This window comes from Lithobates pipiens, unplaced genomic scaffold (assembly GCF_037356315.1).
Source record: "Lithobates pipiens isolate NorthernLeopardFrog02 unplaced genomic scaffold, aLitPip1_a1.2 Scaffold_35, whole genome shotgun sequence".
Lineage (NCBI taxonomy): Eukaryota > Metazoa > Chordata > Amphibia > Anura > Ranidae > Lithobates > Lithobates pipiens.
In genome coordinates, this window is record NW_027507811.1 from 7,524,449 (window position 1) to 7,539,637 (window position 15,189).

General features: G+C 45.7%; 2 protein-coding genes across 3 annotated transcripts in view; both read left to right on the forward strand.

The window, feature by feature from the left end:
• Window positions 1–15,189, forward strand: part of LOC143955465 (uncharacterized) — a 230,834-nt gene that overhangs the window by 208,085 nt on the left and 7,560 nt on the right. The window lies entirely within an intron of this gene.
• Window positions 3,229–8,317, forward strand: LOC143955748 (uncharacterized). Of its 2 annotated transcripts, none has more exons than XM_077465868.1 (3): window positions 3,229–3,495; window positions 3,582–3,729; window positions 4,988–8,317. In XM_077465868.1, the coding sequence occupies exons 1-3, from the start codon at window positions 3,244–3,246 to the stop codon at window positions 6,136–6,138; spliced, it is 1,551 nt and encodes a 516-aa protein (XP_077321994.1). In that variant the 5' UTR covers window positions 3,229–3,243; the 3' UTR covers window positions 6,139–8,317. The 2 variants fall into 2 exon arrangements, with proteins under 2 accessions (XP_077321994.1, XP_077321995.1); XM_077465869.1 differs by having other exon boundaries at window positions 3,229–3,468.

Here is a 15,189-nt window from a genome sequence, read left to right on the forward strand (position 1 = left end):
GGTGCTATTACCTTAAAATCACAAGACTCCCGGGAAAGCTAACCATTAAGTCTGTCGGCCAATGAGGAGGGAACACATACCCTCTGGGCAGAACTTAGTATAATTTTATGATCCTTTTGTTTAAAAGGATATTTAAGAAACTAGAAAGATGGAGGAAGAGGAAGCTCGGAGGAGAGCTGGGGGGAGAGAGTCAGGGGGAAGCTTAGGGACCCCCCCTGAGAAGGGACACTGGAAGACATGCATGAACACACATTTTACATTCATGAAGATCCCTGCTCCTTGGAATGTTGAAGCCACGGCAGCCATCTTAAAATTCCTGGTAACTAATACTCCACACTAATAGCCATATTGGAAATGGGTAAATATATGTTTATCATCTATTTTATGTTCTCTTAAATATTGATGTTTTTGAATATTCTATTATTGAAATACTTCTCCCGAATCAATAACCGCCTTTCAGATTTTTCTCTAAATTACATTTTTCACTACATTTCTTTTTGCATAGATGCCAATTTTATTGACAAACAAATGTCTAATTTATTTCACGTTGTTAACCACTTACTTACCTGCAGTATAGTAACGGGTTGGACATGTGAAATACAGACGTTCTGTTTAATTGTCAATTATCAAAAGGTTATTGATTCTACCGAGAAATGATAATGGTGATAATTGTGTCCAAGGTACTACTACACCCAGTTTGAGGGTGTTCCCAGTAATTGTCAAAATGATCAAGTAATATAATCTGTATTTTAATATTTCATGTAAATATTTGTTTTCTGTCAACCAATAAATGTAGCTATTTTGTATGATCACTCGTCTCCGTGAATAAGTTTCACACATATAGACTGTGTCATATAGACTGATTCTGTATCTTAAAAATATCTTCGTTAAAAATTACTTAGGAAATATTGTGCGGGAAAATTTCCTTAAAAAGCACAACAGGACAAAGTTCCTTGTCCCCATGTTATTGAGGACAAGAGCCTCCTCCCCACAACACTGGACTGGGGGTTTGTGGGGGGGATCTGTGGGTAGGGGGAGCTTATCGGAGGCCTGTCCACATTTGGTCACTGATAGCACGCAGGAGGCCCCCTTTGCTTACATTAAAGTCATTTGTGGGCAGCAAGAGTTAGTTATTCACATGAATTCCACCTCCTTGTTTAGACCAGATTCTGATAAGCCCCAAACCTAAAAAACCCCACGGCCATGTGTCCAGGGTTGTGGGGAAATGCCCCTTGTCCTCATCAATGAGAACCAGGTCCTGTGCCCATTTTGAGGGCATGTGGCATTGATTGGTTCGGGGGGGAGGGGGGGGGACAACTTGTGCCTCTTCTCTCCTGACCAGCCAGGCTGCATGCTTTGACCTGGGTCTGATTTTGGGGAGACTTAAAGTGGTTGTAAACCCTTACAAACCACTTTGACCTACAGGTAAGCCTAGATTAAGGCTTACCTGTAGGTCCAAGAAATATCTCCTAAACCGGGATACATGGCAGCGGCAAAGAGGAAGACAGAGGACCGCTTCGGGGGCTTCGTTCTCAGGTAAGTTATTCATAATGAGCTAGTATGATATGCATACTAGCTCATTATGCCTTTTCCTTACAGGGTGTGTTTTTGTTATTTATTTTGCCTTTACTTCCTCTTTAATACTTTTTTTTTTGCATGTGTTCTTTATTAAATGTACCACGACCCTCCTATCACCCCTCTCTCACTTCCACGTCCTATTATTGTGTGACCAATACCATCCAAATAATTCTTTCATTTCCCAAAGTTATCCGTCTACGAGGAGACCTGTATAGATCACATGACGGCACCAATGATGATGGAGGAGGACCGGAGTCACATGACTGAGAGGATACTAAACCTCACTCTGGAGATCATCTACCTGCTGACCGGAGAGGTGAGGAGGATTCTGGGAGGTCACATGACATCACTCTTATCTCTATTAATAAAACACAGACCTGACCGGAGAGGTGAGGAGGATTCTGGGAGGTCACATGACATCACGCTTATCTCTATTAATAAAACACAGACCTGACCGGAGAGGTGAGGAGGATTCTGGGAGGTCACATGACATCACTCTTATCTCTATTAATAAAACAGACCTGACCGGAGAGGTGAGGAGGATTCTGGGAGGTCACATGACCTCACTCTTATCTCTATTAATAAAAACACAGACCTGACGGGAGAGGTGAGGAGGATTCTGGGAGGTCACATGACATCACTCTTATCTCTATTAATAAAACACAGACCTGACCGGAGAGGTGAGGAGGATTCTGGGAGGTCACATGACATCACTCTTATCTCTATTAATAAAAACACAGACCTGACCGGAGAGGTGAGGAGGATTCTGGGAGGTCACATGACATCACTCTTATCTCTATTAATAAAAACACAGACCTGACCGGAGAGATGAGGAGGATTCTGGGAGGTCACATGACATCACTCTTATCTCTATTAATAAAACCCAGACCTGACCGGAGAGGTGAGGAGGATTCTGGGAGGTCACATGACGTCACTCTTATCTCTATTAATAAAACACAGACCTGACCGGAGAGGTGAGGAGGATTCTGGGAGGTCACATGACATCACTCTTATCTCTATTAATAAAACACAGACCTGACCGGAGAGGTGAGGAGGATTCTGGGATTCTAACATGATGTTCCTTTTGGTTTCTCAATACAGAGATTTCCTCTTGTGAAGTCAGGTGATCCTATGACCATCACAGTGCCTCCATGCGACTCCCTCAAACCTGAAAAACAAAACCTGCAGAAGATCCTAGAAGTCATTAACAAGATGATGGAGCTGCTGACAGGAGAGGTGAGGAGGATTCTGGGAATTCTGGGACATTATCCAGTACCAGACAAGAGACTTGTCCAGGTGGTGACTGTACTATGCATGTCTATTTCTGTATGTAGGAGTATTTAGAAGGACACAAGGATCTCTACAAGGACGTCATGATGGCCAATCAGCCGCCCCTCACATCACCGGGTAAGAGGAGACTTTATTGTAAAGGAGAGAGCAGTACGGAGGGTCCACCTAGATCCCCCATCATCTGATAAACACATAGAAACAATGTATTCAGTCAGTGTGTGTGTTTCCTACAGATGGATCCAGTAATGGGAACCCACCAGAGAGATGTCCCCGTCCTCTGTATTCCCGGGATTCCACACAGGAAGGTCACACCATCCCCCACCATCATCAGGTAGGTGAGGAACAATTATTGGTAGTCATGATTTATACGCAAGCATGTTTATTATAATGAATGATTTGTTATATATTCAGAGTGGAAACCTCGGGGATGATAATATTGTTGTTAAAGAAGAGTATAAAGAGGAGTGTGGGGTGATGGAGGAGTTTTCAGAAGGCCACATGGAGCCACCAAATACCAGGAACCCACCAGAGAGATGTCCCCGTCCTCTGTACTCCCGGGATTCCACACAGGAAGGTCACACCATCCCCCACTGTTACAAGGTTGATGAGATGAAGGATCTAGAACATGTAAGTGACTCATGGAGATGATGTGTGGACACGTCATTAGAGCTTATCTTTTACAGATGTTATTTTTAATACTTCTCTTGGTTTAGGGTGAAGATCTGATAGATATAAAAGTTGAGATTAAAGCAGAAGAAGAAGAAGAAGAGAGGTATGTGAGGGATGATCAGCAGTCTATGGAGGAGGATGGAATAACGGGGACATTTATAGAGGAGGACACTCCTACAGAGATCAGCACAGGTGGGTCATTAACACTAAATACATTCCTCCACCCATACTGCTCACTGATTGGTCCAGAGTAGGGTTTCAGCCTGTAATAAGCTGGTAATGGTCACTTTCCAGAGCTGCGTTCCCGGCCCTGGACACTAGATCTTCTTTTACTCTGATAATCTTTATTCTTTTTTTGCTGCACAATGTATGTCTCTAAACCGAGTTTATGTCGATGTTGGGGTTCAGCTGGAAGGAAATTGTTGACTTTTACCATAGGCATTGTTCGAACCTTGGGTTTCCCAGCCCAGTGCTCTCGGTCTAGCAAGATCTCTGCCACAATAAGTCTTCCGGGATTACTTGCACTGTTGTTTTCTAGCCGTGCCGGGTGGAGAGATATCCCACAAAAAACTGCTTGCATAGTTTAAGACCCAGGTGAAGTGAGTGCAATCTCAGCAGGCAGCGGTGTAGGACCTCAACAGTTTGTCTAAGGTGGGAAAATGTTCAGGCTAGCACTGAACACCAATGTAAGGAGACACGATGGGCACCTAACGCCAATCTTATGAGGGTACACCAAACACCAACCTCAGCCCCGCTGTTATTCATGACTAAATCATGGACTAAATAAGGAAGTGCAGGACTTCTTGTGTTGGGAAGATGGCAATGAGTGATAGAGGGGGAGGGGACACTCGTCCTATAATCCCCTCATCACTGTCACTCCTATAGAAGATAGTTCTCGTTGTTTCCTCGCTCTCTGACTAAGGTCCATGAATAAAGAAATGATGTGGTAGGAGATCAGAGGACCCATTTACTAGATAAGAGATCAGATGCAGGAAAGATGGCGAGCAATCATCGGACTAGCAAAGCAAAACACTGACACAAAATGTATTAGCAGAGGAGGGACTAAATACCCTCCCAGCAGCCAGCATCAGGTGAAGACCGATTACTAGAAGCTGCTGGGTGACACCTGCTGGTGGACACTGGAACTACAACCCTCCATCCAGGGTACCACAGTGTAATCCAGATCCTGACAGGTGCGCCTACTTGTCCGTTAATCTCCTCGCAGTCACTCCAATGAAAGACAGGTTTTGCTGATTCTTTCCTCCCTCTCTGACTAAGGTCCATGAATAAAGAAATGATCTGGTAGGAGATCAGAGGACCCATTTACTAGTTACCTTGAGAGGGGAATTGTAAGATCCTCAGAGACAAGGCTGCCTGATGTGGGCGGAGTCCTGGTTTAGGGGAACCAATCAGCTCATGTCTAGTAATAATCTTTGTATTTCTATTTTAGTAGATGGACGGGAGATGAGGAAAACCTCAGAGGATTGTCTCACTTTGTCTCCAGACTGTAAAGTAGAAGATGAGGACATCACACAGTATAGTCCAGGAGAAAACCCGACTACCTCAAATGTCCATCCGGCACCACACAGTGTAGATGGACCATCGTATTCCTCTTATCCCGAGGAACCTCAGACTGTGCGGGACGGTGCCGGACCATCGTATTCCTCTTATCCCGAGGAACCTCAGACTGTGCGGGACGGTGCCGGACCATCATATTCCTCTTATCCCGAGGAACCTCAGACTGTGCGGGACGGTGCCGGACCATCGTATTCCTCTTATCCCGAGGAACCTCAGACTGTGCGGGACGGTGCCGGACCATCGTATTCCTCTTATCCCGAGGAACCTCAGACTGTGCGGGACGGTGCCGGACCATCGTATTCCTCTTATCCCGAGGAACCTCAGACTGTGCGGGACGGTGCCGTCCTTCCAACGCGTAAGAGGTTTTCCGGTGCTGAGCGTGGGAAGCACGTCTATAAATCTGATCCTAATGTGCCTAAAGTAAATCATACGGAGGAGAAGTCATGGTCCTGCCGTGAGTCCTGTAAATGCTGTCAACATGTCAGACATCAAATATATAATTTAGTCAAGAAGAAATATACCTGTCCAGAGTGCGGGAAAACGTTTTCACAGAAGACCAATCTTTACCAACATAAGAGGTTACACACGGGTGAGAAGCCGTATTCTTGTTCTGAGTGCGGGAAAAGCTTTACACGGAAATCAAAGCTTGTTTTACACCAAAGGTGTCACACGGGGGAGAAGCCGTACTTCTGCTCTGAGTGCGGGAAATGTTTTTCAGATAAGACCAATATCTCCCGACATCAGAAACTGCACATGGGTGAGAAGCCGCATCCCTGTCCTGAGTGTGGGAAATGTTTTTCAGGGAAGTCCAATCTTTACAGACACCAGAGGTTGCACACGGGGGAGAAGCCGTATTCCTGTTCTGAATGTGGGAAAAGCTTTTCGCAGAAGTCCAATCTTTTCAGACATCAGAGGTCGCACACGGGCGAGAAGCCATTTTCCTGTCTTGAATGCGGAAAATGTTTTGCAAACAAGTCCAATCTCACTGAACATCAGTTATGCCACATGCGGAAGAAGCTTTAACCATTCCCTGAGTGCAGGAAACCTTTTTTTTTTTTTTTACAGTAGTCTCGTTCTACCAAACTTTAGAGAACCTACACATCTCTCGAGCTATATAAGCACACACGGGTGCGGGAAATGTCTTGTATATGAATGTTGCTGGACATGTGGGGAAGAAGCACCCCCTGATATACACCTCAGATATACTCCATGGCTGATCTTCATCATGGAAGAAACAGTTCATAGACCTCAACCATAGCCTGACCTTTTGACAAAGATGTCCTATGGAATGGATGATACAACAGTGCCATCTAGAGGTCGGATTGGTAAATGTTTCTCCCATTGAAACATAGTATTGAGAAAGGGGCCACACCCATGTGGGGGGGATAATAAAACTTTCCAAATAAAAAACCAAGAAACAGTTGATAAGGAGATCAGAGACCACCAAAGACATGGACGTGTTCGCAGTTGATAGCAGGAGAAAAGTAAACAGACGAAAAACAAGCTGTGGACTGCAGCACTCTTCAGAAGACCACTTTCTTTTATTGGAAAATCACATCACAGCTCAACAACCACAGCGAACAAGGAAAAATTGCTGATGTTTCGCACTAGCTGTAGTGCTTATTCATAATTATTCATAATATTTCCTCTTTCGCTGTGTTTGTTGAGCTGTGATGTGATTTTCCAATAAAAGAAAGTGGTTTTCTGAAGAGTACGGCAGTCCCTTGTTTTTCGTCTGTTGCTAGTGGTAATAGCCAGCACCTGGTGGCTTCCCGGCTGAAGAGACAGTTTACAGCCTGCATGTGTGCTCCTGAAGCAGCGAGATCCCTTAGTTACTTAGTTTTCTTGGGCAGGCACGGTCTCATAAGAATCTCGAAGAAATCCTACTCATGTATCCGTAAGTGCAATAGAACTCACGTTCGTTAAACCAACAGTAAGCACAGGAGGTTAAATGCAGGGACAGTGGGGCAAGGAACATTCTTTACAAATGAGTCCGGGCAATAAAGTGAAAGATCCTTTCAACTGGTGTCCATCTAGCCGAATTATGTACAAAGAAAGTCGGGAGAGAAGAAGAAAAAGGGGACGAAACGCCATGGGAATAGTCCATAAGTAGCGCCGTAGTTCATACAAAAGAGTAAGCCCTTGTACACACGGTCGGACAATCCAACAGCAAAATCCGTCGGATTTTGTCCGAAACTGGTGTTGCATACACACGGTCGGACAAAGTTGTCGGAAAATCCGATCGTTCGGAACGTGATGACGTTATTTCGTTACGACGGGACTACGTTCAAGGCTAGTAGCCAATAGCTTTGGTCTAGGAATTTGATCTGAGCAATGCGTGGCACTTTGTCCGATCGGAATTCTCTACAAACGATCGGACAAAGTGTCCTATCGAATCATGTTGCCGGAAAATTTTATAGCCCAGCTCTAAAGCTTTGTCGGTTCGGACATTCCGACGGAAAAAGTCAGACGAAGCCCACACGCACAGTCGGATTATTCCGACAGCACGGTCCAATCGGGCATTTTCCGTCGGAATGTTCCGACCGTGTGTACAAGGGCTAAGAATTTTTATGCCGTTTTGCCCAAAAAAAAAAAGCCAGATGTGAGTTCTAATCCTTCCACATTTTATCTAAAACAAGCAAAACAAAAACAAAAAACCGGAAGCTGAGGGCTATTTCTTCCTTTAGGTTGAGAGGTTGTCTGAAAGACAAGAGAGGAGAGTCTTGTTCAGACACTTCTTTTTTATACAAAAAAAGGAGAAAGGCTGGTGCCGTGGAAGTTGGCTAAAACATCGTTTTTATTTTTTTGCATGTGAACAGCAGTCAAAAAGAAAGCCAGCGTGTTTCGGCCATCAGGACTTAATCATGATGAAACGCGTTGGCTTGACACCAGCCTTTCTCCTTTTTTTTTTTTTTTTGCATGGACTATATGGAGGTTTACAGGCTATGTGCTGTGTTCTTGAGGTTCCTCAGGCTTTGCACAGGAGGTAGCTGCTCGGATGCATCTGTTCCACTTCTTTTTCTAAGGGGACAACATTGTTCTCATCTCCCAATTGATCTCCTGCATTGCCACCAAGATTGCCTGGAAGTATGACAGGCCTCATTAGCAGGTCTCTGGTTATCAGTGGCCTGCTGAGAAATGTTATTTAAAACGGTTAATGACCATGTCTCTGTGGCTGAATAAAAGTCATTTGAAGTTTCCAGAGTGTTACGCAGTGTTATTGGTCGATAATTCTCTGTTCCTGTCCCCCAACTGATCAACCTCTTTCTCAGGTTGTCTGGAAGTATGAGAGGCCTCATTATTATTATTATTATTATTGTTATTATACAGGATATATATAGCGCCAACAGTTTACGCAGTGCTTTACAATGTAGAGGGGGGGACAGCACAATTACAGTACAGTTCAATACAGAAGGGACAGGAGGGCTCGGCTCATAGAGCTTACATTCTAAAGGGAGGGGGTGGTGGTACAAAAGGTAATAGATGCGCAGAATGATTTGATGGAGGTGGCTTGAGGACAGTTGTTAGGTGGGTGTGGGATAGGCTTCCCTGAATAAGTGAGTTTTCAGGGATCTCCTAAAGGTGGACAGGTTAGGGGCTGATCGGATATACCGGGGCAGGGAGTTCCAGAGGATGGGAGAGGCTCTGGAGAAGTCCTTGAGGTGGACAGGTTAAGGGCTGATCGGATATACCGGGACAGGGAGTTCCAGAGGATGGGAGAGGCTCTGGAGAAGTCCTTGAGGTGGACAGGTTAAGGGCTGATCGGATATACCGGGACAGGGAGTTCCAGAGGATGGGAGAGGCTCTGGAGAAGTCCTTGAGGTGGACAGGTTAAGGGCTGATCGGATATACCGGGACGGGGAGTTCCAGAGGATGGGAGAGGCTCTGGAGAAGTCCTTGAGGTGGACAGGTTAAGGGCTGATCGGATATAGTGTGGGAAGGTAGTTCCAGAGGATGGGAGAGGCTCTGGAGAAGTCCTGAAGGTGGACAGGTTCAGGGGCTGATCAGATACACTGGGGCAGGTTGTTCCAGAGGATGGGAGAGGCTCTGGAGAAGTCCTGAAGGTGGACAGGTTAGGGGCTGATCGGATATACTGTGGGAAGGTAGTTCCAGAGGATGGGAGAGGCTCTGGAGAAGTCCTGAAGGTGGACAGGTTCAGGGGCTGATCAGATACACTGGGTCAGGGAGTTCCAGAGGATGGAAGAGGCTCTGAAGAAGTCCTGAAGGTGAACAGGGTAGGGGCTGATTGGATATACCAGGGAAGGGCGTTCCAGAGGATGGGAGTGTCTCTGGAGAAGTCCTGAAGGTGGACAGGTTAGGGGCTGATCGGATATACTGGGTCAGGGAGTTCCAGAGGATGGGAGAGGCTCTGGAGAAGTACTGAAGGTGGACAGGTTAGGGGCTGATCGGATATACTGGATCAGGGAGTTCCAGAGGATGGGAGAGGCTCTGGAGAAGTCCTGAAGGTGGACAGGTTAAGGGCTGATCGGATATACTGGGGCAGGTAGTTCCAGAGGATGGGAGAGGCTCTGGAGAAGTCCTGGAGGTGGACAGGTTAAGGGCTGATCGGATATACTGGGACAGGTAGTTCCAGAGGATGGGAGAGGCTCTGGAGAAGTCCTGAAGATGAACAGGGTAGGGGCTGATCGGATATACTCGGTCAGGGAGTTCCAGAGGATGGGAGAGGCTCTGGAGAAGTCCTGAAGGTGGACAGGTTAGGGGCTGATCGAATATACTCGGTCAGGGAGTTCCAGAGGATGGGAGAGTCTCTGGAGAAGTCCTGAAGACGAACATGAGAGAAGGTAACAAGGGAGCTAGAGAGCAGGAGGTCCTTGGAGGAGCGGAGGGGATGATTTGGGCGATATCTGCAGATGAGGTTGGTGATGTAGATGGGGGGGATGTTGTGGATGGCTTTGTATGTTATGGTTAGTATTTTGAATTTTATACGGTGGGGGAGGGGAAGCCAGTGAAGGGATTGGCAGAGAGGGGCAGCAGACAAGGATCGGTTAGTGAGGTGTATTAGTCTAGCAGCAGCATTCATAATAGACTGAAGGGGGGAGGAGCCTGTGTAAGGGTCGGCCATTAAGTAGAGAGTTGCCGTAGTCAGGAAATAATCGCGGAGTGAACGAGTTGCTTTGTGGTGTCATTAGTCAGGAAGGTGGAATTCTGGAGATGTTGCGGAGGTGAAGGCGGCAGGATTTAGCCAGTGATTGGATGTGGGAGTTGAAGGAGAGGTCAGAGTCAAGGATTACACCCAGGACCCCGGCATGTGTGGAGGGACCAATGGTTGTGTTGTTGATCTTCATGGTAAAGTCACGGGGGGGGGGGGGGGGGCAGGAAGGAGAAAATATAAGAAGCTCAGTTTTGGAAAGATTGGAGTTTGAGGAAGTGGTGTGACCTCCATACTGATATGTCATTCAGTAAGTTGGAGATCGGTGAGGAGATGGAGGGGGTGAGTTGAGGAGTGGAGAGATAGATCTGGGTGTCATCGGCATAGAGGTGGTATTGGAAGCCATGGGAGGTTATCAACTGGCCCAGGGAAGAGGTATAGAGCGAGAATATGAGGGGCCCAAGGACGGAGCCTTGGGGAACCCCAACAGGAAGAGGAGCGGAGGAGATGGAGTTGTGACACTGAAAGTGGCGCTGAGATAGGTAGGAGGAGAACCAGGATAAAGCAGAATCACGGAGGCCAAGGGAGTGGAGTTTTCTGAGGAGGAGCAGGTGAATTCGCAGATCTCTGGTTATCGGTGGTAATTTTACTTATAAATGGTTGATGTAAATTTCTTCAGCCCAAAAAAAAAGTCGCTAGAAGTTCCCAGACCCTCGGGGGGAAATTTTTACTCAATTCATAGAGAGCTATTGGGTGATAATTCTCTGTTCCTGTCCCCCAACTGATCAGCCTCATTTTCTCAGGTTGTCTGGAAGTATGAGAGAACTCATTAGAAGATCTCCAGTCTGATCTCAGTTAAAGGAGAAGTACAGCCACAGCTCGTTTGGTTGTACTCCTCCTGTGGATCACAGTAGTGCAGTTCGTTCTGCACTCCTGTGGCCCAGTTTTCAGCAGACAGCGGACTGAACCCCTCCGCCATCGGCTGATGTCATAGAGACAGTCCATGCTCAGGAAAGATCGCTATGATATGGTCGGGATCCGCCCACATGCCTGGACTGGCACCTGGCTCAGTCTCTCAGCAAGCCGCTGAGAGCCTGAGCTGGCCGCTCCCGCCCCCTCCACAAGCTCAGCGCTCCAGTGAGCGCTGGAGGGGCAGAGCAGAGAGCCGGCGACTGACATTTACCAGCTGTCTGCTGAAGGAGCTGTGAGAACCGAGCGATCGGCAATGTTTGATCGCTCGGTTCTCAGCCTTAGAGACAACAGGGGGGGGGGGGGGTGGACAGGTGATGTTTGACCTCCTAGGTAATTATGATTCCAAAATAAATAAAAAAAATCCAATACTCCTCTTTTTATTGACAATTTCTGCGGCCGAATGAAAGTCATTTGAAGTTTTCAGACCCTCTGGGAAATTTTTTACCTAACCACTTCCCATTTGGCCAATTCTGGCACTTTGCTTCTACATGTAAAAATTATCAGATTTATTTCTAGAAAATTACTCCGAACCCCCAAACATTATATATATATATATGTTTTTTTTAGCAGACCCTAGGGAATAAAATGGCGGCCGTTGCAACTTTTTATGCCACATGGTATTTGCGCAGTGGTTTTTCATGCTTTTATTCCTATTACAAGGAGTGTAAACATCCTTTGTAATAGGAATGGTGTGTGACAGGCCCTCTTTATGGAGAGATGTGGGGTCTCCTTCAGGCTGGAAAGACCGAGATCAGGCGAGTCGCCGGCTTTGTTTACATCCGCCGGCCCGGACATGACGTCATAACGATGCGCCGGGGCCTCCGAGGGTCATAGAGATGACTGGTCACCGGAAATCTCTATGATTAACTTAAGATTCTCTATAAGACCCCCACATCTCTCCTCCAGGCTGGAAAGGCTGAAATCAAAAAATAAACTCTTTCAGCCTTTCCAGCAGCATCCTCGGCTTTGTTTACTTACGCCAGGCCCGGTCATAATGATGCACCCGGGCCTCTGAGGGTCATAAAGTTGACTGGTCACCGGAAATCTCTATGATCAACTTAATATTCTCTATAAGACCCCCACATATCTCCTCCAGGCTGGAAAGGCTGAAATCAAAAAATAAACTCAGCCTTTCCAGCCGCGTCCTCGTCTTTGTTTGCTTACGCCAGGCCCGGTCATAATGATGCGCCCGGGCCTCTGAGGGTCATAGAGTTGACTGGTCACCGGAAATCTCTATGATCAACTTAAGATTCTCTATAAGACCCCCACATCTCTCCTCCAGGCTGGAAAGGCTGAGATCAAAAAATGAATTAACTCTTTCGGCATTTCCAGCCGCATCCTCGGCTTTGTTTACTTCCACCAGGCCCGGTCATAACGTTGTGCCCCCGGGCCTCCGAAGGTCATAGAGATGACTGGGGACCATCTGGTCACCAGAAATCTCTATGGCAAAGTTACAGGCGGCAACCGATTTGTTCTCCGGCTTGCCGAACGCAGGGGTGAGCCGGGAGAAGCACCGGAGGGCTGGCTGAAAAATATGATATCGGGATGATGCCTGTAGCTGCACCCATCATTCAGATATTCCCACTCAAAGTCCAGGAAGTCATATGACGGCCTATGGGCGGGAAGTGGCTTCCCTATTGTGATTGAATTTGGGAGACCTTCTAGGGTTGTATGAGTTCTTCCACACAAGGTTTTTGTTATTAGGATCTGAGTTGGATAGAAGGTTGCTGGGTTGAAAATTATGATGGCACTTCATTGGCTGCTCATCTTTTCGGGAGTCGCAGGCCTCATTATCATCCAAATCACTACTTGAGTGCACAGAACAGTTTTTCAGAGGTGGGTTGTTGACCCAAGTAAACAGTCAGTGGTGGCACGATGTTCCCCTATTGTTTTACCAGTATGTTTCTTTCATGTTCCCGTCTTTTTATGTTGAATTCATACTCGACAGACAAGATTTGTACCCGCCCAGCTCCTACAAAAATAAGTAGAGTAGAGTAAAGCTGCACAATTAATCATTAAAATCCCATAAGAAGAATGAAGAAAGCGGACATCATAGGAGGGTCTGCTGGATTGATATGAAACATTTCTCAAACCTTAATCTTTGTAATTGGGTGAATGGAGGGATATGCGACACCTTCTAAAACAGTGGGCTCTCCAAGCTGCGGGGTCGGGGGGGGCAGATGCGGGCGGACCTTTGCTTGCGTTTATCTGGCCCTTGGAGCACTATTTCATCCACTTATACCAACAATGGGGCAAAATCTCCACCCCCCCCGACTACAATGAAGGGGGCAGAATTCCCTCCAATGACACCAGCGATGAGGTGCAATTCCTCCCAATGACACAAACGATGGGGCCAATGACATCAATAATAGGGTGCAATTTCCTCCCCATGATATGAACGATGGAGCATACTTCCTCCCACTGACACCAGTAATGGTGCACAATTAGTTCCACTGAAACAAACTATGGGGCATTATTTTTTCCCATTGATGTAGGGACCTTTTCTACCCCCAATGGCCACAGTCCGGCCCACCTAAAGTCACCAGGACAGTAAACTGGCCCTTTGTTTAGAACGTTTGGAGACCCCTGCTCTAGAAGGTCCATATAAAGGTGTTGTAACTCCAACTTGAGACCAACCATCAAATGAAGAACATCTGCCAAGAGTCCTATTTCCTGAAAGCCAATCTCAGATAATATTTTATGTTCCATTGACTGAACTTTGCTAGAACCCAAAGAACCATTCTTCATCCTTTTTGTTTTTCTGCTTTGTATTATTTTCTTTTTTCTGTTGTATTATCTTTTTCTGTAAATATTTTGCTGCACCATTTCCTTTTCCCTTCATTAAACAATATTTTAAAATCGTTAAGCTTATCTCTAATGCTCTAAACCAGAACCTAAAGAATTTCTGTCTCTTTTGAAGAGAGTTCCCTTCAACCCCTGAAAAGTAACCCCATACCATAACCCCCCCACCCCACCCCTTTGCTGCACCATTTCCTTTTCCTTCATTAAACAATATTTTAAAATCGTTAAGCTTATCTCTAATGCTCTAAACCAGAACCTAAAGAATTTCTGTCTCTTTTGAAGAGAGTTCCCTTCAACCCCTGAAAAGTAACCCCATACCATAACCCCCCCACCCCACCCCTTTGCTGCACCATTTCCTTTTCCTTCATTAAACAATATTTTAAAATCGTTAAGCTTATCTCTAATGCTCTAAACCAGAACCTAAAGAATTTCTGTCTCTTTTGAAGAAAGTTCCCTTCAACCCCTGAAAAATAACCCCACACCATAACCCCCCCCACCCCACCCCTTTGCTGCACCATTTCCTTTTCCTTCATTAGGCAATATTTTAAAATCGTTAAGCTTATCTCTAATGCTCTAAACCAGAACCTAAAGAATTTCTGTCTCTTTTGAAGAGAGTTCCCTTCAACCCCTGAAAAATAACCCCCCCACCCCTTTGCTGCACCATTTCCTTTTCCTTCATTAAACAATATTTTAAAATCGTTAAGCTTGTTATATTCTTAATATCTAAATTTTAATTGGCTTTATTATACTTTATTCAGAATATAATATTTCCATACTGTATGAAAGAGAACTTTGAGACAATAATTTCTATGTTATGACTTGCGATAATTGAAGAAGTAAATATTTAAAACCTGTCAGGATTTTGAGGAATATTGTATATTTTATATAAGCTTTTCTTAAATGTAAGTGAAAGTTTGCATAGAGTCACCCTTCCCCCTTCCATCCGGTCATGTTAGACTGTGGAGCTGTGTTTTAAGTGTTAACACATGTTACTTTGCTATAGTAATCAATCACTCAGCCCACACCTTTGTAAAGGAGGAGTTATCTTTCGGGCGGGAGATTAGAGCCTGGTTAATATAATGAAAAGTGCTGGGAGGGAGTCTTCCTGTTGAATCCTACACACACAACTAGGCAGATGTGCTCTTGAAGACCAAGCAGGCAAGCAGAAATCTCTTATACACAGCATACAA

Excerpts from the sequence above, each read along its gene's own strand:
- LOC143955748 (XM_077465868.1), top strand. The coding sequence starts at position 3,244 with ATGTTTATTATAATGAATGATTTGTTATATATTCAGAGTGGAAACCTC. Across the intron at positions 3,496-3,581 it reads AGATGAAGGATCTAGAACAT|GGTGAAGATCTGATAGATAT; the intron begins GTAAGTGACTCA and ends CTCTTGGTTTAG. Across the intron at positions 3,730-4,987 it reads TCCTACAGAGATCAGCACAG|TAGATGGACGGGAGATGAGG; the intron begins GTGGGTCATTAA and ends TTTCTATTTTAG.